Source organism: Rhamphochromis sp. 'chilingali' (assembly GCF_963969265.1).
Source record: "Rhamphochromis sp. 'chilingali' genome assembly, chromosome: 15".
NCBI classification, from domain to species: Eukaryota; Metazoa; Chordata; class Actinopteri; order Cichliformes; family Cichlidae; genus Rhamphochromis; species Rhamphochromis sp. 'chilingali'.
Window position 1 is genome coordinate 7,977,013 of NC_137942.1, and position 18,329 is coordinate 7,995,341.

Genomic DNA, 18,329 nt, shown 5'->3' on the forward strand with positions numbered 1-18,329 from the left:
GTGGATGGAAAGAAAGCTGTGCTTATAGGGGGAGGAGGAGGTGAGGGCGAATCGAGCTGATAAGAGAAGTGGCTTATGGCTGGCTGGCTGCTGCTCGTAACCCATATATTTTGTTTTTATCGGTAACAAGAGGTTTTGTGGTTCGTGGTACAGGTCAAAATACATCAAACCACCGGAGCTACCGAGAGGACGGTAGCATGATAATCGTGGAGAGGGCCCGTATCTGCATTTTACTGCGCCTACACCGAATCCATTGAGTCGGTTACCAGCGTCCGACATGGGGAAGGAGGTAAATGGTGTTTCGCGGAGCCGGTTTGAGGTGAGTTAATTATTTCCATTAACTGACAGTCACTGAGACACATTAAAAATAGCCGATATAACCGCTACGATCCGGGCCTGCGTGTTGACTGTTGCTATAATTATTATAAAACTGCGCTTATGGGGAGGCTATTGATGCAGCTTCCGCAGTCAGTATTTGGGATTAGGTCAAACACTGTTGTGTTGTTCAAGCAACATATAGGCTGTCGAGGCCTGGCGTGGAGAGGACGCACGTTAGTGTTTTCCACTAAAGCCGACGTGCTGCTCGCAGCCACTTTCAAGGCATTTTGAGTGCTCTTTAAACGTTGTCCTCGTTTCCCTTTGCGCCGTCAAAACAAAGACAATGAGGCTACAGAGAGCACGCCGAGGAAAGCTTCGACACACGTCAACATAATGAGCAGAAGTGGAGGATTTAGTGGTTTCACTTTGAAAAGAAGCTGCTTAAAATTATCCTCATATGCAGGATTGTTATGTTCCCCCCTTCTCTCTTTTGAGACCTCGTTATGTATGCTATATCTATAGCCGCTGCGGCGGTGGTGGCCTCAGTCTGCTACCTGCACCCGGTGTTAGCACAAAATATCTGAAAATAGTGCCGAGCTATTACAGTGTAACACACATCATAACCTACACTCGTCTCAAAAGGCCCATATGTACGCTGTCTACCTACAGTGTCGTTGTTGGGTTTTTTTTTCCCCCCAATGCAAGGCTATTACCATAAACTTTGTGTCGCAGCCGCGCAAGCGTAGCTCAATATTTTGGTGCGAACTTATATACAAACAAATGTATCCGGCCACTGACATTGGCCTGTATAGCCCGAGCATTTGATGTTGTTTAATCCCCAGTTAGCGTGGGATTTGTGTGTGTGGTTTTATTTATTTTTAACGGTGAACAGCTGACGACTCAGGCCGTTACCTTCTGGCCCGACAGCTGCGGCGGAGCTGCTGTTTAAAGGTATCTGGATTTAGGAGAGGGGAGAAACGGAAATGGCGATGTTTTGCCTTCAAGATAAAAGTTTCTATTTTTCAAACATTCTGTAGTTAAGGTTTTGTGTTTTGTTGTTGTTTTGTGTAGTTCACAAATTTATGTACTTGTTGTTGTTTTTTTTAACTTGAAGACATTTGATCTATTATAGCACCAATTCACAGCAACAGTTGCCTCAGGACACTTTTATATTGTAAGGTAAAGATCTTCAAATTTTTTAAGAAACCCCAACGATAATATGACCACCAATGAGGGAGCACTTGGCAACAGTGGGAAGGAAACACTGAATTTTAACGGGAAATAAACCTCTGGCAGAACCATGCTCGTGGAGGGACAGCCATCCACTGTGACCAGTTGTGGGAGCAGAGAGAGATGGCAGAAAAGGCAAACTATGGGAGATAAGCTGAATTTAATAATTGCCAACATGCAGTTGTGGTGTATGGACACATGGAGGGTGAAAAGAAATGAGTGAAGAGGAAATGGTCAGTGCATCATGGGAAGCCACCCAGCAGCCTAAGCCTGTTGCAGGAGCTGGATAGTTGAAGGCTCTGCTTCCTATTCTACTTTTAAAAACTCCAGGAAACACAAGTAAGCCTGCTGTCTAAGAACAAAATGCTACATAAGCATAACAATGTACTATGAAGGCTTTAAGATATGACTGGGCCTAATTATTTTACATTTTGTGTGTGTGTGTGTGTGTGTGTGTGTGTGTGTGTGTGTGTGTGTGTGTGTGTGTGTGTGTATATATATACATACATACATACATACATCTGATTACGTACATCTGATTTTTAGGAAGTAAAAAAAATAAAAAATCTGGGTATCGACATATCAGCCAGCAGTATGAAAATGGATGTTTTCATTGCTTATTAACTTTTAAGCAGTCTATTCAAAACACTAGATAATAACTTAAAGTGAAGATGCCGCTGGACTTTGCACCAGCAAATGATTAGCCGTGATCTGATCCGTTGGGGGCATCAGCTACTACTGTTCCATCAGATCCCATTGAACATACAAGTTGTACTTGGGTGTTTCAAGGAACCAATGCCAATCCTGACAATATTAGATGCTGAGTGACAAACTGAGTCCAAAGTTAGATGTTTGCCATCCAGAAGACTGCAGTTTGTGTCCTGTTTGTTCTTACCCACTATGTGAAGGGGTCCACTAAGACAAGCTAAGATAAGATGTGATGTAAATATTAAGTCAGGATTTGGGGAAATTCTTCAGTTACAACAGTTAAAAAACTAAAGTCAATGTAACAGAAATAGGAATATGTATCTAAAATAAACCTGGTATCTTGATAAGGTAAAGACTAATCTGAAATATAAATGCATATGTTAAAGAAAAATAAGTATAGTTTTAAATATTTACAAAATACTTATAAATAGAATATATAACAAGTAAAATATTTTCAGATCAACAACCATTTATATGTGGCAAGCATGATGTGTCATATTTGTTCCTATAACCTCATGCCATTGCCAAAGGACACTTAATGTATCTCTGTGAGACTCTAGCTGTTGACATATCTGCAGTCTTTGACCCCTTGGGAATGGGGAAGGGCTGGGATTCTGCAAAAAGGATCGAAACTGTTCTAAACAATGAAGCTGCTCAGCTGGACAAACTATGTGAAGCTTTGTAAATTACAGCTGTTGTTTTTTGTTTTTGACTTTTTTAAGTGGTTTGTGGTGGTGCAACATTTAGCACTGTCATCTCAAAGTGAGAAGGCCCTGGGTTCTGTGTGGAATTTGCTCGTTTGCCCCCGTGGCTCACAGATACTGCAGGTCAGAGAAATGGAAGTTGGGTTAATTGGTCATTCTAAATTGGCGATAGGAGTGTGGTCACACCGTGGCAGGGATCGACAGCGTCTGCTACTGTCAGTTGATGATATTGGCCAAGTAATCTATCAGTTGGGCTTAACTTATGATATGAGCTAAACAAAGCCTTTGTTGTTCACTAACCTAGGATTATAATTCCAAGCAAATTTAACAAATGGTATGCTCAGTAGCTTTTAGGTTTTGGTGGTTAGTTATAAGAAGCTTGAAACCAAATATGCTGGCTGGTAAGTCATCAAAAATGCAGTCTGCCAGTGAGTGTTTTATTTTGAAAGGCAGGGAAGGAAGTTGTGTTAAATACACAGCTCTGCTGCAAGCACTGAGCTGTTGCACTTTTATTCTGTTAACAAAAGACCACCCAACAGACTGGAAAAATAGATACTTAAATGGCCACTCATTGTATTCACTAATTAGAAAGAGTATGTAAACAACTATTTTGGAGGTTTAAACTGGTTTAAATTTCTGACCTTAAACAGGTTCCTTGACTTCACCATATTTAGTTGTGCCTAATTCAATCAGTGCATGTATGCAATAATAACCTAAAACTCAAATATAAGCCCCTCCTATCGATCAAACGACCAGGATTTAATTATTTATTACCAGGAAGGAATATTTACACATTTCCTAAAAATAAAATTACCCTTTGCCTCTGCAGTGGTTTACTACAAACTACAGAACACCCAGCTTGTTTTGTTTTTTGTTTGTTTGTTTGTTTTAACCCCCTGCATTACTGTTTATAACTGAGCAGTGGCCAAAACATAATGGTCACATTCATACTGCATCATTTTATGGTAGATTACAAAAGGGTACTGTGTATGGCTGTTGACCACGGACATCTGCTTCTTTTGAAACGGCCCTGGATTATTTGGCCAGAAAGCAACGCTCTGGAAGGCGTGCTGTCAGAGTCAATTTGCCCCAAATCCAAACAGAAAATGTCTGTCCCTTCTTACTCCCTCAAAATTTTACACGTCTGCGCTGGCAGGCAGCCCCCGCATACAGCTGTGTGAGTGTGTGTGTGTGTGTGCAGCTTGAGAAAGAGTTTGTGTTTTTATCAGAAAGACATAGAACAGCTTTGACCCCAAGATGCCTTATTTGGGTGTGCGCGTTTGTGTGCTTCGTAAAGATCCAGGCCTCAATTTCAACTGGCAGACGTGACAGTCTGTTTTTGTGAGTTGATGAATGGGTTTATGTGCACGTCCCTCAAAATCTGACGCTATTGTGTGGCTTCAGGATACACACCAATAATCAAAATAGAACTCTGTTGGGACCTTTAAATCATTCCCTTTGTTAAAACGGGGTAAATAAATCTTTCTTTTTGGAATTGGTGGTATTTGTTTCTATCAAGTAGTGCAAATAAGAATTGACAAACACCTTGTTGATCTTGTCATAAATCTTTTACCTCATGTAATTAACATGTGCCTTCTGCCACTTTTTATTTACAAGCCAGATCCGCCCCTGGTATAAACGTTTTGTTTTCTGAATGTTTGGAGAAAAATGGATTGAGCCAGATGTTACTTCATTCATCCTGTTGTGATTGAGTACGTGTTTCCAAGGACCATTGTCTCAACATCTTGCATTCAGTGATTTAGCACAGTATCATTTCCCACAAATTATGGGAACCCTAAATTCCTCAGTAAGAAGGGTGTGTGTAGCTGGGACTCAATAAATGCAAATTTATTGTCTCTTTGTTTACTGTGACTTTTTTTCTCTGAATTGGAGTCAAATTTGTGCTCACACAGCATGCAGTTATTTGTGTGGAAACCCATTTAGCTGTTTGCTGAAGCTCGAATTATTTGTCTTAGAGTCACAAAAATATATGGTACTGTAACCAATTCCAGTTTAAAGTTTCAGTACTTACTGTTTTGAACACTGGGTCTTACTCAGTAGCACGTGTACTAAGACGGATATGCATGCAGGAAAGATAAGATGAAAGCATAGGCCATCACAGCCTTGTAGTTGACAGTACAAAGTCCCACCTCGCTGTGGCCTGTGTTAGTTTATCTTCTGTCACCCTTTGTGTTTTCTGGGAATTGACATTGAATCCATCTCAGCTGATGAGATTATGATCTTTTATCCTTGCTTATGTGTTGGGGCCGTCCTTGAGTGAGGAGAGGGGATGAAAGGGGCCCCAGTCACTTTGTGATAGCCTCCAGGACTGATATTATCTTCTCCACCCTTTTAGATGTTCACAAATAGTGACGAGGCAGTCATCAATAAGAAGTTACCTAAAGAGCTGTTGCTAAGGTGAGTGACGTTTTGATGCACTTTAACTTACTTGCAGTTTTTTTTTTTTTTTTTTTTATTGTTTGTTTTTTGAGGAAAGCAAAATTTGCATGTTGAAATTTCCACAGTCACATTCATGACTTTACTACGGCACAAAATCATACTCAAAGGCAGCACCTCCATCCTCTGTGTGTTACCCTAACACACGCAAATATTGTGTGTCTCACAATCATATCGTTTATGTTCACTTGCCCTTTTTAAACAAAGATTCCAAACACTAGGATGCCAATTTCTCTTGGCTCTACACACCCACTGCTCAACCAGTGCTAAAAGCATAATTACAAACAGGTGCTCGTGGTTATAAAACTTTTAAATTGATTTGAGAGAAGAAAAAAAGGGGGGGGGGGGGGTGCTCACAAGCCTCTTAGCAAACAGCAAATGAAGGCCATAACTCAAACCTCGGCCTTGCCAGCCAAGCTGTCTGTGTTGCGGCTGCTGACTCTGTGCTGCTTGGCCTGGTGCAGTGCTGTGATTTGTGAGGCTGGCAGACTGCTGCAACTCACCGCATCCCTGCTTCAACCCCAATTCAGTTTTTTGCTGCATTGTAGGATCCTCTAATCGGTATCCAACTATATTCCTTAGAAAGAAATGCTTTCCCCGTCAGGACCTCACTTTAAGAAAACATATCTGTTCTGCAAGCAGGGAAATGTATTTTGATGACAGTAAAAGCAATATTAGCTGATTTAGTCAACACCACTCTGCTGTTAGGGGAAGCACACACAGGGTTGCGTTGAGGGCAGTAAAGAGGAAGCTTCTGGCAGCGGGGATCATGGTCTCTAAACCGTCCCTGTCTGTCTTCTAGAATCTTCTCCTTTCTGGATGTGGTGACACTCTGTCGCTGTGCCCAGGTCTCACGGGTGAGTCTGTGTTCACAAGGTGTGCGTGTGTGTGGTTTCAGTTATAGTATGTGTTCTGCGTGTGCATGCTAAATAACTCAGAATTTCTGTCCACTCCCCTCCGCTCCCTGCTTTTAGTCCTGGAATGTTCTGGCCTTGGATGGCAGCAACTGGCAACGAATCGACCTCTTTGACTTTCAGAGGGACATTGAAGTTGGTTCATTTCATTATATCTTATTACTAACAGATGCGATCATAAATGTTTGCAACTCCAAATATTAAAAACGAAATCATGCTTCAAATTTGACCCATCTGCCCTTCATGGTAGTCTTCTTACACAGAACTGTGCCCCTTAAAGTGCAGTTGCTATGTTTTTTGGGCCCCGCCTGGAAGTTCCACTTTTATCACCTTCACTGGATCTTCAGCTTGCAGTTTGTTTGGATCTCCTTGGGTGTATCAATAACCATCTATGGCCCTAGGTTTGAGCCTATCCCAGTATCAACATAGTTTTAATTGTGAAGAAGATGATGAAGTCAGAGACTAATTTGATGAGCAGGATGGTTTGTGGGTGAAAACTGTTTGGGTATGGTGTAAAACTGCATTTTTAGTACCACAGTTTAGGTTATTTCAGTCATATGTCCTCCATAGAACAGCTCTGGGGAATAGTAGAACTCCACTTTGACAGTCTAACCCTGCAAGATGAATTCTCAACCCCATCAATGTGTAAAAAATAATAAATAAATAATGACCAGTATGCTCCTGGTTGTACTCCCCTTATAAGCAGCCATGGTCTGTGAGTCACAGAACAATTTCTAACCACCAGAACACATTAATGCTGTGTCAGTTTTGAGATCCACAGAGAAATCGCAGATATGCGGTTTATGCGAACGTGACCTGCGATGAACTCTAAGAGACCAATGTAAAAATGGCTGGGAGGCTTTCTAGTGCAAGAGGAGTTGATCTTGAAGAGTAAATGAGCCAAATGTAAACCATGTGTGTCATCTTTGTTTGTTTTAGGTGGAGTCTGTGAACTTTATGATCGCAGCTTATATGTCACTTTATACTCGGTACTTTAAAGGTGCTGTAGAAACAAATACAGCAGAAAGAGTATGTTTCTTTTTGTTGCAGGGTCGAGTGGTGGAGAATATTTCAAAGCGATGTGGGGGATTCCTTAGGAAGCTGAGCCTGCGGGGTTGCCTGGGTGTGGGTGACAGTGCCCTGAGGTGAGTTTAGTGAGGACCTCGCCTAATTGAAATTCTCATACTAGTTCAGACCCTGAGGGGAGATAATGAGAGAAGTGCAGAATGACTGATATCACACAAATGTTTCTTTTTCTCTTTCTCTCTCTCTCTCTTTAGGACTTTCTCACAGAACTGCAGGAACATTGAGGTGCTTAATCTGAACGGTTGCACCAAGATCACAGACAGGTATAGTAACAGTCCATGCAGCAGTGCGGTTAATGTATCTAACATATCATAATACACTTTTTATCACTGTATTGTTCTTCTGCAGCACGTGTAATAGCCTCAGTAAGTTTTGTCCAAAGCTAAAGCACCTGGACCTCGCCTCGTGTACCTCCATCACCAACCTTTCACTCAAAGCGCTCAGGTATGGCCAGTTGTTATTTTGATATGCTGTTTTCCCACTAATTTTAAAGCACATATATCAAAGTGAACCTGTTATGTCTGTTCTTTTTTGTCCCTCTCAAACATAATGTTACAGTGGTGAATACCTTCTATTAAACATGACCATTTAGCTGAGTTCCAGAATAAATATATGAAGCCGGAAATTAGCTTAATAAGTCCCTTCAATCCTATGTACTACTTGTTGGCTGTGATTCATTTTTTCTTTTTAAACCTACACAAGTCACAGAAGAGATACGAATAATGTGAGAAGATTTCAATTTTGTTATGCATTTAACATTTCCCCTAATTGTCATTGCACCTTTCATTCTTTGCAAGTTTCCGCTGCTCACCCTTTTCTTTGTTCTATTCTCAGTGAGGGTTGTCCTTTGCTGGAGCAGCTGAACATTTCCTGGTGTGATCAAGTCACGAAGGATGGCATCCAGGCCCTGGTGCGCTCCTGCCCTGGTCTCAAATGTCTTTTCCTCAAGGGCTGCACCCAGGTACACACGTGATTATGTTATAATAAGTTGCTGGCAATTTCATTCTGTGTAACATTTTATTGAACACATTGGGGAGACCGTGGCTCAGGGGGTTGGGAATCGCATCTGTAACCGGAAGGTCGCCGGTTCGATCCCTGGGCTCTCTGTCCTGGTCGTTGTGTCCTTGGGCAAGACACTTTACCCTACTTGCCTACTGGTGATGGCCAGAGGGGCCGATGGCGCGATATGGCAGCCTCGCTTCTGTCAGTCTGCCCCAGGGCAGCTGTGGCTACAACTGTAGCTGCCTCCACCAGTGTATGAATGTGAGAGTGAATGAATAGTGGTATTGTAAAGCGCTTTGGGTGCCTTGAAAAGCGCTATATAAATCCAATGCATTATTATTATAAAACTTTTTTTATAAGTCAAAGTAGTGACTTCTTAGGTGCTCTGTTTTCTATCAGTCAACACTGTAGTGAATAGGGTCCACTTTAATCTTAGACTTTTTGTCATCTTCCCTTTCACTAGTTCTTCTTATTTATTGCAAGAAAAAGTGGCAGCTGCACACATAAAAGAAAATTTTTCCCATGCAACAAAGCATACCATCAGGGACAGACATTGGATTAAAAAAAAACAACAAAAAACCCAATAAATAAATAAAAAGAACAGTCTGCGCTGATTTAGTCTTTTTCTCTTATGAAATTCCTTATTGAGATATCAGTTTTCTTTCCCAATGCTTCCCAATCTTTTCCACAGCTAGAAGACGAGGCCCTAAAGCATATCGGAGCTCACTGTCCGGAATTGGTCACATTGAACTTGCAGACATGCTCAGTAAGTACATTTAACAAGAATAGAAGAAACACAGAACACGGACATCCAGACCCTAAAGCCTGCTCACACAATCCAGTTAGTCCCCTCTGCATCTCTTTCTCGTCTCATATCTCGTCTTTGATTTTTGTCATCGTTTCACTATAGCTTTCTTTTTGTTTTCTTTTTCTAAGCAAGCTTTCTTTTACCTGTTCTTAACATGTATATTATGAGTTTTCTAAAACACCACATACCAATATAATAAAAAAACTAAAATGTGTTACTTTTAATCATTTTACAACAATATTGACAGTAGTAGAAAGACACCATATCAATTGTTAAAACTAATTTTTTAAAATGTATGCTCTTTATGAATTTGATTAAATATTTCTTGACGGTTGTGGTGGGTAAATGCTCAAATGGAAAAGAGGGTAATTAAAAATAAAAACAGAACTAGGTTAAATACAAACTGTTTGTATTTAACCTAGTAAATAAAGAGCATCCCAAAGAAAGTGATGCTTTCATATTAATATGAAGTTGACACTTTGATATTATTCTGCTTTTCATTATAGTTTGTATAACTGATTTTGGACACAGGGTTGTACACTGTTTGCTTTTGCACATCTACCAGAGAGCACAACACAGAGAAGTTTTGCCTGGCATGTTTTTACATTTCACAGTGGATGTTGATTTGATTCACTTCCCTCATACACAAACACGTACTGTGTCTTTCTGTGAGCAGCAGATCACAGATGAGGGGCTCATCACAATTTGCCGGGGTTGTCACCGCCTGCAGTCTCTGTGTGTGTCAGGTTGTGGCAACATCACAGATGCCATCTTGCATGCTCTGGGACAGAACTGCCCCCGCCTCAGGTGACGTCACACACCTACACATCAAACTTTGTTCTGAGTTTTGCGAGAAACTGCAAAATATTTAATTTGTTTTACATAAAAATCCAACTAATCTTTGTTTCAAGAGTGTTTGTCCTGGCTGCCTGATGTTCGGGAGACTGTTCATACGCTTTCAAATTCCAAAAAGAAAGACCTGAATTCTCATTTTAAGCTTAAAGATTGCAGGATTGAGGTAATGGAATGGAAATAAAAGATATTACACTGACCCGTCTGCAGTACAGATATCTTGAGGCCTGTGACTGTAGAGCCAGTTACCTTTTTAAGTGTGAAAGAACTCAAAATTTTGGACTCTAAGTGATCCTTCAACTGTATAACTCTTCATTGTGTTCCTCCTTTTAGAATATTAGAAGTGGCTCGCTGCTCTCAGCTTACAGACGTGGGCTTCACTACATTAGCAAGGGTGAGTGTGGTGTCTGCCTCTTGGTTGCATTGCAGATAAATGGCAAGCAGAACTTTGGATCCAACAAAATCCTTTAAAATGCATAAATCCATAGTGATTATGCAATCTCTTTTCTTCTCTGTTATTTCTCTCTATAGAATTGTCACGAGCTTGAGAAGATGGATTTAGAAGAATGTGTGCAGGTAAATAAACAATATGGTATATAATGGTTGAACTGTTTTCTCCTTTTCTTCGCTTAAGAGAATTTTGTTTCTTTCACTTTTGCATCAGATCACAGATGGAACACTCATCCAGTTATCTATCCACTGCCCCCGTTTGCAAGTCCTGGTAAGTGTGTGCTTGCCACTCAAACATATTTTGCTCCTGCAGCATTTTCAAGCATAATGTCATGGCTGTTTTCATAGACAGTTTAGTAATAGAGCATCTGTATTGGTACCACAATGTTCCTGCAGAGTCTGTCCCACTGTGAGCTGATTACTGATGATGGCATCAGACACCTCGGCAGCGGCCCCTGTGCTCACGACCGTCTGGAGGTGATAGAGCTGGACAACTGCCCCCTGATCACAGATGCCTCACTGGAGCACCTGAAGAGTTGCCATAGTCTGGATCGCATCGAGCTCTATGACTGCCAGCAGATCACTCGCGCCGGTATTAAGAGACTAAGGGTGAGTTGTGTGGGCTGCGAGTAATGAGTAAGTGCTTGTTCAGTTGCAGAATGTATGGTAAACACAAATTGTACTGCTGATGTAAATGTATTCAATTTCTTTTTGACTGAATAAATCTTACCACACTTGTGAAAAACACAATTTTCATAGGACTGTAAGCAGCCCTGTGGGGAAAAAACCCTAAATACATCCTTACTGCTTCTTCTTGAGTAAGTAGCAGCCGGGTGTTGCGAGTCAAATGCACTTGTTTAACTGATCATCAGCAAATGTGACCCCCACTATGAAAGCAGATGTTTCATAGTAGAGTTCGTAGTGATGTTTCATGGTATTTCCAGGAGTGGACGTTCCAGTCAATTTTCACTAAGATGACACAATGCAAAGAAAACCCAAGCACTAGATTTCAGACACTGCAGGTCTCAGTAAGCATTTTCAATGTTCATGACAGGACAATTGGGCAGAAATAAAAAACACTAAACAGACATGGCTTGTTTGGAAGGTTTGCCAGTAGAAAGCCTTTTCTCTCTAAAAATAGGCAGCATGGCTTAGGTTTGCAGATTTGCGTCTGAATAAATCACAAGGCATCTGGAAGAATTTCAGATAAGATCAGCGTGAGCATGTATGGTGGAAACAAAGTACTGCATATTAGCAGTATGTAACTTTTAAACATTTTGCAGCCACAGGATCTGGACACCTTGCAACCATTGAGTTGACCATGAACTCCTCTGTATACCAACATATTCTAGAGTCAAATGTGAGGCCATCTGTCCAAAAGCTAACTCTGAGCTGAAACTGGGTCATGCAGCAGGACAATGATCCCAAGCACAGCAGCATGTCTACAACAAAATGACTGAAAAAGAAAAGAATCATGGTGTTGCAAAGGCACAGCCAAAGTCCAGACATAAACCTGACTGAAATGCTGTGGCCGTACTTTAAGCGAGCTGTGCATAAAAAAGGCAGTGTTGTAAAGAAGGGTGTGACATTCCTCCTCCAACATTCCTCCTCAGCAATGTTAGAGATGAATAAAGTCATCTTGAAAACAACTGATTCAGTTTATTGCTGCTAAAGACGGTTCAACAATTTATTGAATCATGGGATGGGTGTGTAGTTTTTTTTGGTTTTTTTTGTTTTTTTTACAGGATTTCTTTTTGTAAAAAACAAACAAACAAAAAAACGTGTTTTTTTTTTTTTCCACATCATTTGTTAAAATCCAAATGTCTGTCTCAGCTAGAGCAGACATTTAACTACCTAGCACAAAGTTTGTGTGATTAACCTGTGTGTTGAGTTTTGTCACTGGTGTATGCTCTACCCAGGCACCAGGCTTTGTAAAAAGCATACAGAATATTTCAAGTAGTTGTAACAAGTAAAACAGACAACTCCTGTCGTGTGTAATGTATAAGGAAAAGGACAACTAAAGACAATGTCTGGACTTGATTCTCCCGACATTGTCCAGAGTTCTTGTGTGAAACCACTATGGATGTTTAGTTGTTTACCTTTGTAAACAATGCTGTGTAGCAAGAGCACAAACACTACCACAAAGGTATTGCATTCTTAAAGTTGCTTTGTCAGTCAAGCCATTTGTCCTTTTACAGAAGAATGCTGAAAATGCAAACTACTATCACTATTGATGTAGGAGGTTAGACTGGTGCTCTCTAACCTTTACTCCTCATCAGCATGATCACGAAGTATAGATGTAATGCAGAGGGTGGAATCAGACAACACAGATTCATGCATTTTGTCCAAATGAAACTCTGTCTGAGTCATCGATCCACCCACATGAAGTGATGAATCAAAACTTAAGCTGTGAAAAACAAACTGTCTCCTTGACAGCAGTGAGTGAACACTCTGTCCAGATCAAGTCAGACTTCACTGAATCCTATGTTAGTCTTTGAATTTGAATGAAAATCAGACATAGCCTGACTGTGTCGACAGCAGTTTGACATCGTTTTTGATTACTGAAACAAAAATAAACTTGAGGTTTGCAGCAAAGCTATAGCTACTGGTGTACTAAATGTCCCAGAACAGCTTTCCACATATTTGTACGAGCGATTAATACATTTCCATCTGTTTCTCTCTCGTTTATGTTTTTTTTACTACAGACTCATCTGCCTAACATCAAAGTGCATGCATACTTCGCTCCTGTCACTCCACCCCCCTCAGTCGGGGGCAGCCGTCAGAGGTTTTGCCGCTGCTGTGTCCTGCTATGATGTAAAGCGAACAGCCCCCTCTTCCCTCTCGCTGTGTCCCTCGTACATGCTCCCTGCAGCCAGTCACTTGACCCCTGACCTGCTCCCCCCCACCACTCCTGGCCCCTTGTCACAGACTACATGCTGGTGTGTCCCCCTTTTGGAGCTGCAGAGAGAGGGAGAGAGCCAAACAACACTACAGGGTCTTGGGTAACCTTCCCCAAAATGTTCTTAAATCTTACCACTGCACACAAACAGAACATATACAATAGGCTTTAATACAAGCTCAAGTGAAGAGACACATTTACACAGATTAACTTTTGGAGGACATTCGTGGGCTGTGTTCAGTGGACACACCAGTATTACAAAGAAGTTTTATGTTTTAAAAAATGTTATCACCATTGAGGGATTTAACTCGTCATCAAATGAAGTACAACAAAAAATCCTAACGAATGAGTCCGTCTTTCAAACGGAAAACCATTACAGCTTTTTACTTATCAAGCACTTTGAGCTTTTAAACATGGCTGAAAGATCCCACTCAAACTCCCAAACACAATTCCCTTAGTGTTTAAAGGTCAACTCAACAGCTACCTCTAGACAGGAACTGCACTTGAGTACAACCAGTGTTCGCTTGGTTCTACAGGCTGTTTATTTCAAAAGAGGGACAGCGATGTAGCCACCTAACTGCCAACATCCCCACAAGAATGCAGCAGAAACTTTGATTTTTTTAATGTTATTTTATTAAGAATACTTGCAGCTATTTGCACTTACAATAAAGCAATGATGAGACACTTTGCAAAACCGGCATCTCAAAATTGAAGACTACTAACAACTAACAACACACACACACACATAAATAAAAAAAATCCTCAATTAACGCATACACTGCGCTTGCAGCGAATATGCCCTCACCTCTCTCTGTCTCTCTCTGTTACAATCAGAAGCTTCAATATAGTGCAGAGGAAAAATAAAAAAGAAGACAAAGTTTAATATTTTTCTAAAAATGGACAATTAAGGCTTACAAGTGGGGACTTGAGAAGATGCCAAATGTTGCATGTAACACCTCTAGTTTTTTAAAATCTCAATGTAAATATGTGAGGACTGCGGGAGTCAGAGAGTTGAAGCCAGATAAACAGCAACATGATGATATGAGACGGGGCAGAAATTACCGTCGATGAGTCTTTCTGAGGAGTCTCGAGCATGCTTGTTTACGTGCAGATGTGCGTGAGAATATGTGCTGGAGCTTTTGGAGAGTAAAAAAAAATGACCCAGTACTCGATATGGAGTGAAACAAACTGATGCTGGCATGTGAAGGCTCATGTCAACAAAAGAAGACGTTAAAAAGATACTTTTTTTTTTTTCTTTTCTCTTTTGTCAACAAAAAAGGTCCGACCGCATTAATTCATGGTGTCAGACCAGGACAATGGAAAGAAAAAGCCAACTGAAAACAATCAAAGTAAAGCTATTTTCAGTTAGTTTGATTTCATTAAGTCAAGCTTGTTTTCGAGTCCTTGATGGTTCCAATGACGAGGAACTGGTGAACCCCACGCAGTGGCGGAAGGATGTGCTTGATGTTGGAGTGGCATCTGCGACTTCTCAACTTCTATGAGGCCTTTCAGGGGACGGAGTGATAGTGTGCTGCACCCTGCCACCTGTGACCTCCTCAGTCTGTCTGGGACCAGTGATGCTGCAGGAGGTTACAACCAGATCAGACTGGTGGAGGAAGTTGACTGAATCTTGAGCGCACAGCTCTGGCCTGCTGACAGATATGATGGAATGATTTTTGTCACAAAAGAGGGCTATAATGGACTTCAGCCCCCTCCCCTGCCCTTTAAAGTATTGGCGCCTTTTCTTATGGATTATCTTGTCCTACACTTGCACCGGCTTCATTCATTATCTCCTGTTCCCTTTTCATTTTATAAATGTGTCTTTTACTGCTTTCTCCTCTACACGATTTTCCTCTGGAGCTTTCTTTGTTTTTCTGTTTTGCTGTGGTTTGGATTCTGCCTGTTTGTGTTTGAAGTCACAAGTTCAGTGTCTCCAAGTTGAGTTTGAGCCCTCTTCCAGTCCTTAGTTTTGATCTGATGGAGTTTGTTTTTATCCAGAGTTTATTGTTAATGTCCAGAGTGTAGTCTTTGTCCAGGAGAAGTGTTCGCACCAGTGCAATTGTTTGAAATGTTAAATGTGAGTCAGATTTATTTTTTAATTTCTTTTAATCTAGGGCTAACGGTCACAATGACGTGTATGTATGACGTACGGTCTGCTTATTGAATGTTTCCATCAAGGAGAAGGACGGAAAGATTTTCTTTTCCCCCCCCGTTAAGTGTGCTTTTCTCTTCTTCATTTTTATGCCTTGCCGTTCCAAATGGGATCCGTCCCATAATGCACCTATCCAAATGCTTCAATACAACAAAAACAGGAAAACTCACTGCAAAATTTTGATTACCTGCAAATGCCCCTGTGCTTTGGTTTTGATGTGCTCAGCAACAGGCATCTATCACGCAAAATGCAGAGTGATGATTCTGTTCGGTGTGTCTGCGTGCGTGCGATTTGACAGCTATGACAAGCAGGATAATACAAGCCGAGATGAATCCAGTGTAATCCAGTCTGATCTGTTTTGTTTGAATGGGGTTTATGGGGGATTAGAGAAGAACCAAGAGTCAAAATGGTGGAGTAATGTAATGCACTCTGTCACTGTGCTCTGGTTTTAAGACTGTTAACTCAAGGAAAAAGAAAGTCAGGGAATCTAGTCTGTGAGCTGGGATGTCAAATCTGCTTGTCCTCGTCGTGCACCAGTTAAGTCATAAACGCATGCCGACAACACGGACTACAACTAATAGTACTCAACTTGCTCCTGAAGGTTTTATATATGTACAAAAGAAATGACTTGTCACCTGTGTTTTTTTTTTTGTTTTGTTTTTTTTTTTTTTGTTTTGTTTTTTTTCCTTCTTTTTTCATGGTACAGAAATACACTACAGGCTCTACACAGCAAAACACCAGACTTATTTTCCCTTACAGTAACAAAACACCTTTGTGTGTGCGTGTGTCAGATCTTCCACCAGTTTACACAGAAGTCGAGCAGTTACGCTCTGGGTCCGTTTGTTTGATCCTAAACACTGGAGTAAGGTTGTGGATAAGGACAGAGGCAGAGGGCAACAGGTGAACTTACAAGTGTGTGTTCAGGGTAGATTGGCACCTGAGATATTTAAACAAAAAAAAGTTTTGACAATGACTGTAGTTAAATTACTGTAAATCTCTTTTTTTCTTTTTTTCTTTTTTTACAATTAACCGATTATAAATGAATATGTACGTATGAATAAATATATACCTATATTATTAAGAGTTGTTTGCACCTTGTTCTCACTTTGTGGTTAATGGTGGTTTATCATCGCAGCAGTAGATGGCAGCAATGAGCCACTCTCCTCTCTGCTGCTATGATTTCAGCTCTCAGCTTATTTCAGGATCCAGTTCTGAATCAATTATTCAATAAGTAATTGACTTGCGTCAGTTAGGAAAAAAACTGGTTAAACTAGAAGCCCCAGACTGGAATATATAATTATTATTAATATAATTTTTTTTAATTCTTTTTTTTTTTTTTTCTTTAGCTACGTGTCAAATAGAAGTAAATGTGGCTGTCGTAAAGGAAAAATACAGGTGGTATTGATTTCAATCATAATGGAAAACGTGAGCCAAAATGCACAAAAACCCTGAAACTGAAATAAAATGAATCCTCCTCTGATTTTTAAATATCTACCAATACCCCTGCACTCCTAACATGACGTGCCCTAAAGTCTCTTCCAAACATGGAAAAGCCTTACAGCAAAAAGCAAACATTTGAAATATGAACAATACTTTTTCGTGTTTAGCATAGCATTAATACATGTCTAAATTTATTTCTTGATTTCCTGTAATGTTAGTGTGACTAGAGATGAATCCAAAGACATAAGTTCTTCCTGTATGCCTTAATTAATTTGTCAGGTATTCATATATACATGTAACTCCTCAGGCTGTCTACATGGCTACAATAACATTTCTACAATATATTAAAAAAACAGTTATCTGAAGACTCAGGTCAGGCTACCAGAGCCTCAAAGTCAGTGACAGTCTTTAAAAAGGTCTGATTGTATCCTTTATTCGAGATCGAGCTTATTATAAAAGTATTTTAATCACAAATGCAGACAAGCAGTTGGGTATAGTGAAAAACATTGTCACATTGGTGACTGTGGGTTCAAATGTGAGCTCACAACATACTGCATGCAAAGTCATGCAGCTATGTTTGTTTGCACTTACATTCAGATGTCTGAGGTGGAGGAGCAGATGAACAATCTGTATCAATTTAATGCGATGGAAAGAGCTGCAGCCCTGGTCCTGTAGCTGCACCATGACGACCGCTGTCAGGACTGGGATCTGTCCTCCGCCGCATGGGACTCATTTTGTTCCTCTCATCCTCCCATTGTTTCCTCATGTGTCTAAATCAGTAAGAGATCAAATGTGTTTTCACTCCGTTTTAATGTTCATTTTTAGCCGGGGCGTGTTCTGGCACCTGGGGTATCACATGGAGGATGAAAGGTGAGTAGCTTTGAGGGGAAAATTGAAATGAGTGTGTGTGTTTCCCTCATTCAGCTCTCTCAGCTGTTCTGAGTTCAAACATTGTTGGATCAGATCACAGCTCATAGCACAACACTGCACCGAGATATTTAACTTAAGTTTATTTTTAACAGCAGACACTGCTATACACTAGAAAACTGAATGCTTTTTTGTTTTGGGTTTCTCTTTTTTTAAAACTTCCAGCAGTCACTCTGTTGTGTGCTGTTCTCTGGCTCTGAGTGAAGCAATAATGAATGTGATAACAGAGGCTTCCTCTCGTAGCCTTTCTTCTTCCTCCATTCTCTAGCACACCCCCGCCCAAAGAGTTTCTGACAGGAAACTTTGATGTCAGCCTTTGGAGAAAAAACGCTTTGCAGACAGAAGAAGAAGGAAAAAAAACTTGAATCAAATTTAGAAGTCC

At 40.6% G+C, this 18,329-nt stretch overlaps 1 protein-coding gene across 1 annotated transcript; it reads left to right on the forward strand.

Moving 5' to 3' along the window:
• Positions 1–46: 46 nt before the first annotated feature.
• fbxl20 (F-box and leucine-rich repeat protein 20) lies at positions 47–16,657 on the forward strand. Its single transcript, XM_080904486.1, has 15 exons — positions 47–319; positions 5,317–5,378; positions 6,220–6,274; positions 6,392–6,466; positions 7,382–7,476; positions 7,612–7,680; positions 7,766–7,861; positions 8,252–8,378; positions 9,111–9,185; positions 9,904–10,034; positions 10,413–10,473; positions 10,611–10,655; positions 10,744–10,800; positions 10,926–11,138; positions 13,235–16,657. Exons 1-15 carry the CDS (start codon positions 278–280, stop codon positions 13,340–13,342), a joined length of 1,311 nt encoding a protein of 436 aa, XP_080760612.1. The 5' UTR covers positions 47–277; the 3' UTR covers positions 13,343–16,657.
• The last annotated feature ends 1,672 nt before the right edge of the window (positions 16,658–18,329 follow it).

What these genes read in the sequence shown, in the direction of transcription:
- fbxl20 (XM_080904486.1), top strand. Translation starts at nt 278, where the DNA reads ATGGGGAAGGAGGTAAATGGTGTTTCGCGGAGCCGGTTTGAG. An exon ending in GCTGTGCCCAGGTCTCACGG is followed by an intron (nt 6,275 to 6,391) that starts GTGAGTCTGTGT and finishes CCCTGCTTTTAG; the next exon opens with TCCTGGAATGTTCTGGCCTT. An exon ending in ATTTAGAAGAATGTGTGCAG is followed by an intron (nt 10,656 to 10,743) that starts GTAAATAAACAA and finishes CTTTTGCATCAG; the next exon opens with ATCACAGATGGAACACTCAT.